The 12,326-nt window shown below is 50.2% G+C and overlaps 1 protein-coding gene across 1 annotated transcript; it reads left to right on the forward strand.

Moving 5' to 3' along the window:
• Positions 1 to 1,012: 1,012 nt before the first annotated feature.
• HERPUD1 (homocysteine inducible ER protein with ubiquitin like domain 1) lies at positions 1,013 to 8,499 on the forward strand. The gene is made up of 8 exons (XM_005489907.4): positions 1,013 to 1,192; positions 2,966 to 3,043; positions 3,128 to 3,202; positions 4,230 to 4,351; positions 4,816 to 4,938; positions 5,553 to 5,891; positions 6,731 to 6,836; positions 7,439 to 8,499. The coding sequence occupies exons 1-8, from the start codon at positions 1,061 to 1,063 to the stop codon at positions 7,604 to 7,606; spliced, it is 1,143 nt and encodes a 380-aa protein (XP_005489964.1). The 5' UTR covers positions 1,013 to 1,060; the 3' UTR covers positions 7,607 to 8,499.
• Positions 8,500 to 12,326: the final 3,827 nt, after the last annotated feature.

Genomic DNA, 12,326 nt, shown 5'->3' on the forward strand with positions numbered 1-12,326 from the left:
TGGAACTCTCCACCCTCACAAGGAGTACCCAGGCAGCTGCGGGGGCTTCACCCGGCCAGAGCCAGGCTCAGCTCAGTTCTGCGCGGTTCTGTGCTCTCGGCTCCCAGGGCAGCGCTGCCCCCGGCTCGGCTCTGACCCGGGAGCCGCGGGGTGATGCATCCCCGTGGCAGAGCGGCTTTCCTGCTTGCAAAATCTCCTCTTGGCTGCACACTCATCCGTGCCTTTGGGCAACAGGTCTGGCTGCCAAGGAACACCAAGGAGCAGCTCCTGAAGCACGCACAGTAAATACCTGGCGCCGAGATAAACCCGACGTTCCTACAGCTTTGTTTGGAAGGACGCGAAAACCCCCTCCTGGTGCATCGGGATCATTACTACGGGCTTTTTACGGGAAGATGGGCAAGAGGAGGAGCGCTCAGAAGCTGCTGGTCCACATTTTTATGACTTTTTATTTTTTTTTTAGCAAAATGTCATGAATTATTAACTTTCCCCAGCATGTCTGCACACTTCTTTTGGCTCCAGCCAGAAATATGGTTTGTCGTGTACCCACAAAGCCCGCAGCAAACCGGCTGAGGTAGCTACACAGACCGGGTGAAATAACCATAGGGAAAAAGGGGATGTTTCACCCGGATCAGGCTGTGGATGCAGCACATGCGGGGCTCCACAGAGCTGTGCTGCTCCAGCGGGCGAGGGGAGAGGGAAGACGAAACAAGGGATCGCTAAGAGGGGCGTTGGTGCCGGTGTTGATGTGGTGGAGGGACGCAGGAGAGCGGCACCGGCCAAGCCATGGCCTCCGCCCCTCAGGGACCGGGCAGGGCGGGGCGGCTCACGGTCGTTGTGGTGACCGCATAGCCCCGCCCCTCACCCGGCACCACCCAATCAGCGCCTCCGTATCCTCACGGCGCTGCACGCGAGGCTCCGTCCCATTGGCCCACGTGTCAGCCCCCGCCCCCGCCCGCATCGCGACCAATCAGCCGCAGCCACCGCGGCCCTGCGGCGGGGCGGGCCCCTATAAAGATCTGGCCGGGGAGGTTTTGCAATCACCGCCCGCCCCGCGCCCGCCATGGAGCAGCCGCTGTCGCTGCTGGTCCGGAGCCCCGCGCAGCGGCATCGCGACCTCCGTCTCAGCGCCCAGCCTGCCTGGACCGTGCGCCGCCTCAAGACCGAGCTGCGCCGCCTCCTGCCCGACGCGCCGGTGAGTGCGTAGTCCGCGCTCGCCGCAGCTCCGCCGGGGGTCCCTGCGCGCAGCCCGGCTGGGTGGGTGGGTGGTGCGGGCTGGCTGGCTGCTCCCCGCGGGGCAGCGGCGGAGCTATCGCGGGCCTCCGGGACCGGTACCTGCTTCCCCCCCACCCCCCTCCCGGGGTGTCCTGGTCCCGGTTGCGTCAGCCGCGCTTGGGGCGCGCTTGGGCTATTTCGGGACAGGTTTGTGGCCGGTCGCGGTTAATGATTAACTAACCGGCCTCCCGGCACGGCGCGGCCCGCAGGTGTGCGGGGACGGCAGAGCCCGCGGCACTGCAGCCGCGCCCGGGTACCGCACCCAGCTGGGTGGGCAGGGCCCTACCTGGGGCACGGGAGCTGTGAGGGGCTGCGGTGCCGGTGTGTGCCTGCCCCCCGGGGCACGGGAGCTGTGAGGGGCTGCGGTGCCGGTGTGTGCCTGCCCCCCGGGGCACGGGAGCTGTGAGGGGCTGCGGTGCCGGTGTGTGCCTGCCCCCCGGGGCACGGGAGCTGTGAGGGGCTGCGGTGCCGGTGTGTGCCTGCCCCCCGGGGCACGGGAGCTGTGAGGGGCTGCGGTGCCGGTGTGTGCCTGCCCCCCGGGGCACGGGAGCTGTGAGGGGCTGCGGTGCCGGTGTGTGCCTGCCCCCCGGGGCACGGGAGCTGTGAGGGGCTGCGGTGCCGGTGTGTGCCTGCCCCCCGGGGCACGGGAGCTGTGAGGGGCTGCGGTGCCGGTGTGTGCCTGCCCCCCGGGGCACGGGAGCTGTGAGGGGCTGCGGTGCCGGTGTGTGCCTGCCCCCCGGACACGGGGCTGTGAGGGGCTGCGGTGCCGGTGTGTGCCTGCCCCCCGGGGCACGGGAGCTGTGAGGGGCTGCGGTGCCGGTGTGTGCCTGCCCCCCGGACACGGGGCTGTGAGGGGCTGCGGTGCCGGTGTGTGCCTGCCCCCCGGGGCACGGGAGCCGAGGCGGGAGCGCTGCTGCAGCAGCTGCGCTCCGAGCCCCGCTGCTCCCATGGGACGGTGCGTGGCCTTCGCAGAGCCGATAAACTTGGGAGAGATCTCCAAGTTCAACCTTGAGCAAATGCCACTATATCTAAGCCGCACTTAGATATAGTGTGGCTATATCTAGATATATGACATGTCTATATTCATTTTTCAAGAGTTCCAGGGATAGTGACTCCATTTCCCAAGGTAGCCCATTTCGATGTTTAGCTATTCCTTCTGTGAAGAAATTTTCCTTAATATCCAACTGGAGTATGCCCTGCAACTATAATGCTGTTTCCCCTTGCCCTGTCACTAGTTGCTTGGTGCCAGGCCTGGTTCCCATGCTTTCCCTGGCAGTGTGGTGATCACCCAGGAACAGGCTCCATGTGCTCCACCAGCTCCTGATAAAGAGCAGCTGGGTCCCGTTGGATGGGGTGTAACAGATTCACTTGACACCACCTCTGGTGCTGATCAGATTAGACAGAACACCAAACTTCTGTTTTTAAGAAGTACAAATTTTTTTTTCAGGGCTGTGAGAGATATAACACATAACCAAATTCTTTGCCCAAGGGACTTTGGGTTCTTATGCAGGTTTGCACCTTGATCATATCCCACTTGGGCATTCAGTTGTGCTCATAATTTCAGCTGAATTTAGAGGTGCACCTTGGTATGTGGGATGCTCCAAGCTCTGTGCCTTTCTCCACCAGCTCTAAGCTGTGTTGGTTAATGCTTGGCTGAGCGAGTAATCCTATTCCTTGTTTTCTTTCTTCGAAGCCTGAAGAGGACCAAAAGCTGATTTATTCTGGGAAGCTGCTGCTTGATCATCACTGTCTGGGAGAATTGTTGCCAAAGGTATAAAAAAAGTATCTTTTATGATGTGCTGAAATATATCTAGAGAAGGGATTTTTTTTTAATGGATCTTTTCTTATATTTCAGCATGGGGAGCTGCATGCTCTTCATTTGGTATACAACTTCAAGACTCCTGCAAATAGGCAAGGAACCAAATCAGAGGTAATTAAACTTAACTCTGGATCTTGGGCTTGTAACTGAAAACAAGAAGTGTTGGATAACCATTTTTAACTTTCCTTTTACTGCAGTTCCCTTTTCCCTATTAGTGCAACAGCAGTATTACTTTGTGATAATTTGTTTGGGAATGTGAGAATGTATTTGAATTAAGCTGAGTAAAAATATTGCCTCTGCAGTTCATCAGTAAAGGTTCTCATGGTGTCTGTTAAAAAAGATCTAGTTGTGATATGCTGCTCAGGGCAGAAATGCCTTCTGGCAGATTCAGTTTTATTAAATAGATTATGATTTGCTGTGTCCCAGGCAAACTTGGGCAAACTGAGCTTGTGGTCAGAAGCAGAGGGAAGTGGTTGTGGTGTGTGTGGCGAGGGAAGAACTGCAGACACTTCAACTCCCATGAATGACTCATCTCTGGCTTCCTCTCTGCAGGCTCAGCCTTAGTGCTTGAGCTCAGTCCGGACTGCTCTCAAGTACAAATGGCTGAAACCCATTTTTTTCTTTACAGTGGCTGGGCAAAGGTTTCTAGAGCTGTGTTCCTGTTGCCCATTAAGGGCACTGTGAGCTAACCCTACCCATGCCTGCTGGTTGCTAGATGTCAGCCAGCTTTGGCTGGGTGTCAGATATATCACCACAGGACAGCTCCCAAACTGTGTGCAGCAGTTTGTGCAAGCAGCACAAATGTGCCATAGGAAAAAGCCAAAGTGTCTTTTGTATTTTATATTTTTATAGCCAGATGGACATAATGCATGTATAAGAAGTAACAAATACAGTGTAGATCTTGTGAAAGGGAGGAGTATCATCAAATCAGTTTTGCATCCCAGTCATTTGGTTCCAGGAGGTTTAGAATACTGAAAGAGGTGCTTGTGGAGTGGTGCCCAAGGGCAGGGGCAGCACTGAGAGGTGCTGTGCAGGAATAAGTGTTAAAACAAAGGCATGCTTTGTGGGGTGCAGCCTTTTTGCACAAAGTGTGTGTGATGTCCTGAGTAAACCTCACTGGCTGCCCTGCTGTCTGTAGGTTAAAGCTGATCAGCCCAAGTCACCATCAGAATCCAGGCAGGAATCAAATGTGTCTTCCTCAAATGGTGCAAGGTCGAGGAGCTCTTCAGGTGTCCAGTTGTCAGCAGAAGCCAGTAATGGGTAAATATAATTTTATGTACATTTTTAAGATGTGTGTTTGTGTTGGATGCCAGCTCCTTATGCGACGTATACTGCCATAAATCCACAGAACATGGGCCACATGTGATGAGGCTTTATATAAAAGCTTTAGTAGACATGCAGTAATTTGGATTGGAAGGAACCTTTAAAGGCCATCTAATCCAACCCTCTGCCATGAGGGACACTTTCCACTGGATCAGGTTGCTTTGTCCAACCTGGCCTGGAACACTTCCAAGGATGTGGCCTCTAAAGGAAAGTGCACTGCTCTGTTAATTAGGAAGAAAGGTCTTTCCTTTGTCCATGTGGATAAAGACGTGTCTAGAAGGAAGAAGTAATTTTGTATTTGGGTGCAGAAAATGGCAGAAACTATTAACATTGTTGTGTAATAAATTGCTTTTGCTGTTAGCCCTGTGTTTGCTAATGAATGTGTTCAAATTTTGACCAAGGCTGGAAACAACTCAGCATCCCTTCCAGAGTGTGGCTCCTGGCTTCTCTGCTTACACAACCTACAGCATGCTTCAGATGTCCTGGCTCCAGCAGATTTATGCAAGACAGTACTACATGCAATAGTAAGTGTTCTATTCTAAGCTGCCAGTAGGAACTAGAAACTGTAATACAAGGAATTTGAGAGCTCCTGGCAATTCTTCCTCTTTTGGTGCTTGGAGACTTTTTCATCACAGCTTGTGCTGAATGTTGTGGAGTTGCACCCCTAACTCTGCTGCTGTTCAGGCCAGTGGTTCTGAATCTTGTCCATTTTCTATCTGGCTGTTCACTGGGAGGGCAGGTGGCTCTGGAGTAAATCTGATCCTGCTGAGGAGCCTTTATTTTTTTTTTTTTTCTTGACTGCTCAAAGTGACTACAGCATTGACTGGACATCAGTGGTAGGTCAAGCTGAAGGCTTTTAGACTACCTGCAGATTGCTCTAAATTGTTTTTGTGAAGTATTGACATTACTGTTGATAAAGGGGAGGGTGCCTGGTTTGATTTGTTGAAGTCACTATACAATTGTTATGGGTAAAACTAAAGCTTGTTTATAATGCTTCTGTAGCCTCTAAACTTAATGCTTTCTACTTGCATGTGATCTGACTCTGTTGCTAAAGATGGACAGACTTTCACACACAAGGCCTGTGTGGAGTGAGAGGGTTTGACTGAGCCTCATTCTGTGCTTTGTTCTCTGCTTCCAGCTTGGCTTCCAGTGCTGCATCTGCTGACCCATCCCATGCACGGCATTCTCAGGAGATACCAGTGACACCTCCAGCTCCTCTCCCAGACCCATTTCCTGCCCAAAACCAGCCTGGAAACCAGAATGTTGCTGCTCAGGTTAATGCAGTGGCTGACCAGAACTTGAGGATGAATGCCCAAGGGGGGCCCCTCATGGAGGAAGATGAGGAGGGTGGCAATCGAGACTGGTTGGACTGGCTCTACTCAGCAACACTGTTATATGTTTTTGTCAACATGGTCTATTTCTACTCCAGCATCAGCAGACTCCTCCTCGTCATGGGTGGCACTGTTCTGATGTATCTGTAAGTGGATGTGTTAATATTTGCTGTTCAGAAGGGTTTCACTGAAGTACTGAGTTCTGTGCTTAGGGAGCTTCCTGGTGGTTGAGCTTCATAGGACTCTTGGACCTGGAAAGGGCAAACCACTCCTCTACATTCTATAACTCAATATTTAGAGAAATGATAATTAAGCCTTTGTCTGGATTAAATTAAGAATGTGGCTGATCTCACTGGGGTTTTGCAGTTTCTGATGTGGCTGTCTTTCTATTTCAAAAACCACTTGAAACCAAAGTAGCCCCTGTTGTAAAGCTCCAGTGACTCAGCAGCATGGAGCAGACAAACCTCTAGGTTCAGTGTGGGAAATTACAGTTTATTGTTGGCGAATTAGTGGTTGAAATCTGGGAAGGTGTCTCACACTTGCTGCATCCATGCAGTTCTTCTGCTTGTTGTCCCTCTGGAGAGCAGACCAAGCTGAACTGAGTGGAGTGTCCTGAACTGCCTTTGATGCTCTCTGTGTGGGGGAATATAATTAGGATAAAAACACAGAGATAACGGACCCTCAGCTGCTATGCTTGGGATGTCTCATCTGAGAAAAATCATCTGTCCTCTTCAATTCTTGGATTACCTGTGGAACAAATGATGTAGGTGTCTGAATTGTAGATCTAAGAGTTAAAATGGAGCAGCTTTTCCAACATCTATGTAGACTTGGAGAGTTGAAGGTTCATTGTTCCACTGAAAGTCCTTAAATTTTACTGTTGGTGGTTGCCAGCAGCACTGAGCAGTCAGATGTGCAGCTGTTGTGTAACAGGATGAGTAATGTTGAAACAGCATTAATTAATTAATTAATTTGTTGCTTTTCCCAGGCACCATGCTGGACGGTTCCCTTTTAGGCGAAGACCAGTTCAGCCCTTCCCAGGCAATGTTCCTCCTCAAGCTGCTCTAAACCAGGACCAGAACAATAATTTTCAGGTATTGTCTTGCTGTATTTTTAAACCATGAAACCCTGGGAAGTTTTTGCTTTTGGTTTAATAATTGTAGTGGAAAATTTTGTAGTAGAAAAAAATCTTTTCTTGAAACTTCTGTAAGACAGTATGGAGAATAATTGTCACCTGAGTCCTCCTGTAGTAAATTCCTTGGTTAACCTGAAATATTTTGGTGATCTTTTAGCAGCTTCTGTCCTTTAGGAAGTTATAGTGGGAAGTGGTCTGTTACAGGTTGTAACTGAGGGCAGGGTTCAGGCTACACCTCTGTAGGATTTGTGTCTATAAGCAGCTTGAGTCTTTCATGTCAAGCTGACAATTCTGATGCCAATGAAAGTTAATTAACTGGAAATACACAATTCACCTGATCTGGTGCTTGATGGCTGTCCTGGACAGTGCTCCTGGACACCAGTGTGAGGTAATCTGTAGTGGCCATGTGCAGCTTGGGCTTTTGACTTTGTATCTGGGGCTACTTGAAAACTTTTATATTTAAACAGTGGCATTTTTGGCAACAAAACCACAGTTTGATGCCAGATTTTTCTAATGCATTTCTGATTATTCTTCTTTACCAAATATCTTTTCTTTTGACAGGGGGAGAATGGGGGCAGAACAAATGAGTCTGAGGCACCTCCTGATGAGGGACAGGCTTTCCAAGAGCTGCAGCAGGCCAGCCCTTCGCTCGTGAGCACGGTGTGGGTTTTCTTCAAGACTTTCTTTGCCTCCCTCCTTCCAGAAGGGCCCGGGCTGACCCGTAACTGATTTGTCACCAAAATCTGCTCGTCTGAAACTGCAGTGGACACCTGGGAGAAGCAGACACCAACTCCAGAGCAGGCGTGGAAAGCAATGGCACTTCCTCTGGCTTTCACTGAGCAAGCAAATAAAGCTGCAGGGAGCCTTACATCATTACAGCCCAGGGACTGGGATGCTTGTCCTCATTCCAAAGAACTCTGTTCCATAGCATTTATTAGGTACCTATGTAGAGGCTTGGCATTGTGGACTTGTGCACTAAAGGCACAGGCTCCGAGCGGGTGTGCAAAAATGTTAGGGAAGCAAATTGCTTCTTCTGTGCAATGTGATTCCTGTTGGAATGTTTCAAATGCTGTTTTAATTACACTGAGTGTAGGATCTCAAACAAAAATTGCTAGATATGCATTAGCAGATTTTTAGGAAAGATCTATTGTTAAATTTGCTTCAATATTTTAAATTTTCTTTGTAAATATTTCCCTATGAAGAATATATTGTGCAATCTCCTTGGTGGACAAAGTGGAGGACTGTAAGATGATGTGGATGAGCAATTACCTCAGTGGAGTTGCAGACTAAATTTCATGATGCTGAATTCAGATGGTTTAAATTCAAGATTTAATTCCTCCTTCCCCTCTGCCCTGCTGCCAGATCATGGGGGAAGAGTAAGTCTGTTCAGGTATAAATATATTTAGCAAAAACTTATGCAAAATGTAAACTTCTTCACTGCTTTTGGATGCAAAGTTAAATCAGTTTAATTCCTGTATTCAACTTTGCATTCTCACTCCAGTGCAACTCCTCTTGTATTATTTCATTGTGTTCCCTTTAATTTCTGATATGGGTAAGGGCTGTTACTGCAATAAAACTTGGAGGCATTTATATCTACATTTGTATATATCCTCTAAAGCACAGGGTGTGTTCTTGCCTATTTTTTATTGAAAAGTGATGAGGGTATTGGGATATGAGGGGGAAAAGGTGCTGAACTCACTTCCTTGCCCAGCTGTGTTCTTCAGCAGGTAAAGTGCCTTGAATAGTTTGGAGTTTGTTTGCTTATGAAAAGCTGGTAACAAAAAGGCCATGGACATCTTGAAGTGGGGAATTCTGTAGTTATTTGGGAAGTTGGGCTCCTTGAATCCTGCCTGAGACTCATGGTGGAGTTGCTGCCCAGTCTTGGCTCAGGTTTAACTTGGCTTGAAATGTGCTCTGTGGGAGCAGCTGCCACTCTGGAGCTTGTCACTCTTTGTCCTTTGCTGCCTGCACCTGGCAGGGCACTGTGAGCAGTGTGGGCAGGGCCAGCACACATCACTTGGGACCAGCAGCTGTAGCAGGTAATGCTTGATCTTGCCATGGCAGATCAGACTGATGCTGGACTTGGTTTGCTGGTGTTACCTGTGGAATCCACTTAAACCTGGTGCTGGTTTTGATTTGAACAAATTCTTTTCCAGGCTTGTTTTTCTGCCATATCTTCAGTTTGCTGGAGACTTGGAGAATGGGTGGGACAGTGGTAAAATAATAAAATCATTTGAGAGGAGGTCAGTTGTTGCCCCAGATATATCCTGCATAAGCCTTTGAAGATGTTCCTGGAGGAGCTGCCCACTCTATCTTGCCTGGATAATGATCTGGTGCTGCACTCCCCACAAAGAGGCATCCCCAGGCTTCTGCACCCTCACAGTCTGTGTCCCTGTCCCTGTGGTAGGCACAGGGTGGGTGACAGCCATTCCCCACCCTAGACACAGCTGCAGCCCTCACCTGAGCTGCTGCACTGGGTGTGCTCCCTATCAAGGGTGCTTTGTGGCTTGTGGGTTTTTCTCCCTCAGGGTGTAGCAAACCCTCACTCAGTGCCTAAATTAACTGAGCTGTGCTCAGTTTGAGCAGGAGAGAGCAGTTCCTGGCAGCCAGAAATAAACTGGTTTGATATGGTTAAGACAATGAGCACATAATGCTGGATTACTTGTGAAATCTCTAGTCTGAAAATTTGAGACAGCAAAACATCTGTTGTCTTTCAGCTTTTGCTGTTCCCAGGAGCAGGCCAGATGGATTTAAACCTAGTTGAAAAACTAATGAAGTGTAGCTAAATGCTGCTGCAGAGATGCAGTGAGAGTCCTGGACCTTAGAGGAGATTTCCTTAATGGTTCTGTGAATGCATTGGGGTGGAGGGGGGCTGTGACTGCAGCAGAGGACACAAAATGTGGAAGTAAATCCTGTGTAATCCTGCAGAGGCAGCTGCCAGGGGTGTGCACAGAGGCTGGACCACTGGGCTGTGAGGGAACAGTGCCTGGCTGAGGGTTCCAAGCACTTCTGCCTGAGCCAGCCTGGATTCTGGGGAGTTGGGGGTTTGGGGTGGCCCTGACCCTGTCACTGAGCAGTGGCTGCCTCTGGGAGCAAGCAGTGACAACCGAGGCATGAAAGGAGCTGAGGCAGGTCAGCCTGGAGAGCTGTCAGTATAAACAGTGAGGAGGGATGGCAAGGAAGGGGATAGAGCCTGGCTGCCAGTGAGCATGGCCCTGAAAATGAGGGAACTGAGGTTAGACACAAGGCAAACCAACCTTGAATCTTCCAGAGCAAGGCTGTCCCCTCTGCTGGGCCAGAAGCTGAGAGGTCAGAAGGGGCCTTGGGGCATGTGGGTTTAGGAGGCTGGGTTTGCCTTGGCTCGCACTTCCAGCTCTGATTCTGCTGCTGGTTTAGCTCCTCTGCATGCGAGCTGCAGCACCATTGTGTGGGGCTCCCGAGAGCAGAGCAGGCAGGTTACAGCAGTGAAGTCCTCTGAAGGTCCACAGGGTGGCAAAGTGAGCAGCAGGACAAAGCCAGCTCCTCTGCTCTGTGTCCGCTGATACTCTCTGGCAGCTGCTCCTAGCTGAGAGCAGTTGCCTGTCCCCACTGAGAAACAAGTCAGAGAAAAATGTACAATCTCTTTTTCTCACACCTTTTTTCTGGTTGTGGAAGCTCTTAACAGGCTGCTTGCTTGGGGAGCCACACAAGTCCTGTTTGTCACTACAGATTTGGTCCTGTCCTCAGCTCTGGAGACACAAAGCTCATGAGAATGAGGCTGCTGCTGAGCAGATAAGCTGGAGCTGTGTTTGTTTGTGTGTGGTTTCCCCTTTTCTCTGAAGAGCTGTTTCATTTATGCACTGAAGTCAGTGCCCAGCTGAGTGTCACAGCCTCCCTCTGCTCTTTGTCCTGTGATCCATTTCTAGCTGTGGGGCTGATGGCATTTGCAAAGCAGTGCACACAAACTGAGTCTCCTCAGTGTTACCAAACGTACCAACTGCATCTTCACCACCTCCCTCCAGCCCTTCTGCTGCACAAGAATAGCTCTTGAAATGCCTGCTAGTGTTCAGTGTGCTGTGAATTTCCAATGGAGTGATACCATGGGGGTGAACCAGTCCTCGTGTGAGAGCCCCTCACAAACCTGCAGTGAGTTCATGTTCCCTGGGAGGGTTGGACAAAGCCTGGGAAATGTTGGGTCCATGTCTTGTGTCTGCTCAGTGGCCTGAGCTGCAGAAGAACCTCCCCAGTTTCTTGCAATAGCACTGAAAGTTGTGTTTGCTGTTCTTTCAGCCTGGATTTGCCAGTGCCACAGAAATGCAGCTGGCTGCACTTCCAGCTCCAACCCAGCTGCCCTGGGCACCCTCAGCTGTGAAAAACCTGGCTGACCTAGGGCCACCTGTGTGAGCCAGCTTGTTTTTTCTTTTTAGTGGTTGTTATGGAAGATACTGGTACAGAAGAGAAGGAATTGAGTTGGCTTCAGGAGAATCTGGAGTTGCAGTGGGGGAACCCTCCCCTGGGGTCAGGACATCACCCAAGGGGACTCCTTGAGGCTGAGAGCCCTCACTTTATCATGTGATGGTGGATTCCAGGCTACTCCTGCTTTCTAAAATTTTGAGAGTAACTCAGGTAATATCAATTTCATTTGGCATCACAAATCTGTATCCAAACGTTGCATAGCTTTAACTGATTTAACTAGTTCATAAAGCAAATCTTGTCTGAAAGTTATTTGTCTCAATTTTACAAACATCTAGGACAAATGGGAGCAGTGGTCTTTGGCCTGGCCCTGCTGCCATGGCAGGGCTGCAGTTGGATCCTGCCTGTGCTCTGAGCCCATCCTACTGATGGCTGCAGCCAGTGTACCTGGAAAGCTCTCAGGAAGCATCTGCAGGGTTACACCAAATGTTTTGGTTAATGCAGCACAAAGATTAATGGCACTGTGATGTACCTCTGCCCTGGACAATGTGGGGAAAAACAACCCCAGTTACAGGACAGCGCACAGCAAGGTGGTGAGTACGTGTGTGTGTACATGGCCTTCAGATAAAGCCTTACACAGCAAGTCTTTATCAAAACATCTTCCAGCATCCCCTTTGAGCTTGGATGTTTAACTTTTCTTTGGGGTTTGAAGACTGCCCTGCCTCCTGCTAGCCAAAATTAACTTTTCCTTGGGCTTTTAAATCTGACCTGACTTGTCCTAGCCTGACCTTGCACTGGGAGGGGGGTGGGCTCTGCTGTCCCTGCTGCCCTGGCCTCTGCCTGGTTACTCCAGGACAAGGATGCTCACAGCACCTCTGTGTTCCACATGCTTTTGCTATTGTAGGCAGAAAGGCTCCAGCCTTCCTGTTCCCACTGGAGGTCAATGCCCAGCAGTTCCCTGTTCACCTTTTCTCTGAGCTCTGCTGACAGAGACTCTTCAGTGTGCTGGGGCAGGGGGGCTGGGAATGCACTGCATCTACCAGGAACAGCACAGTGG

The sequence above is a fragment of the Zonotrichia albicollis genome, chromosome 13, assembly GCF_047830755.1.
Source record: "Zonotrichia albicollis isolate bZonAlb1 chromosome 13, bZonAlb1.hap1, whole genome shotgun sequence".
Lineage (NCBI taxonomy): Eukaryota > Metazoa > Chordata > Aves > Passeriformes > Passerellidae > Zonotrichia > Zonotrichia albicollis.

What these genes read in the sequence shown, in the direction of transcription:
- HERPUD1 (XM_005489907.4), top strand. Translation starts at nt 1,061, where the DNA reads ATGGAGCAGCCGCTGTCGCTGCTGGTCCGGAGCCCCGCGCAGCGGCAT. An exon ending in GCCTCCTGCCCGACGCGCCG is followed by an intron (nt 1,193 to 2,965) that starts GTGAGTGCGTAG and finishes CTTTCTTCGAAG; the next exon opens with CCTGAAGAGGACCAAAAGCT. An exon ending in GGCAAGGAACCAAATCAGAG is followed by an intron (nt 3,203 to 4,229) that starts GTAATTAAACTT and finishes TGCTGTCTGTAG; the next exon opens with GTTAAAGCTGATCAGCCCAA.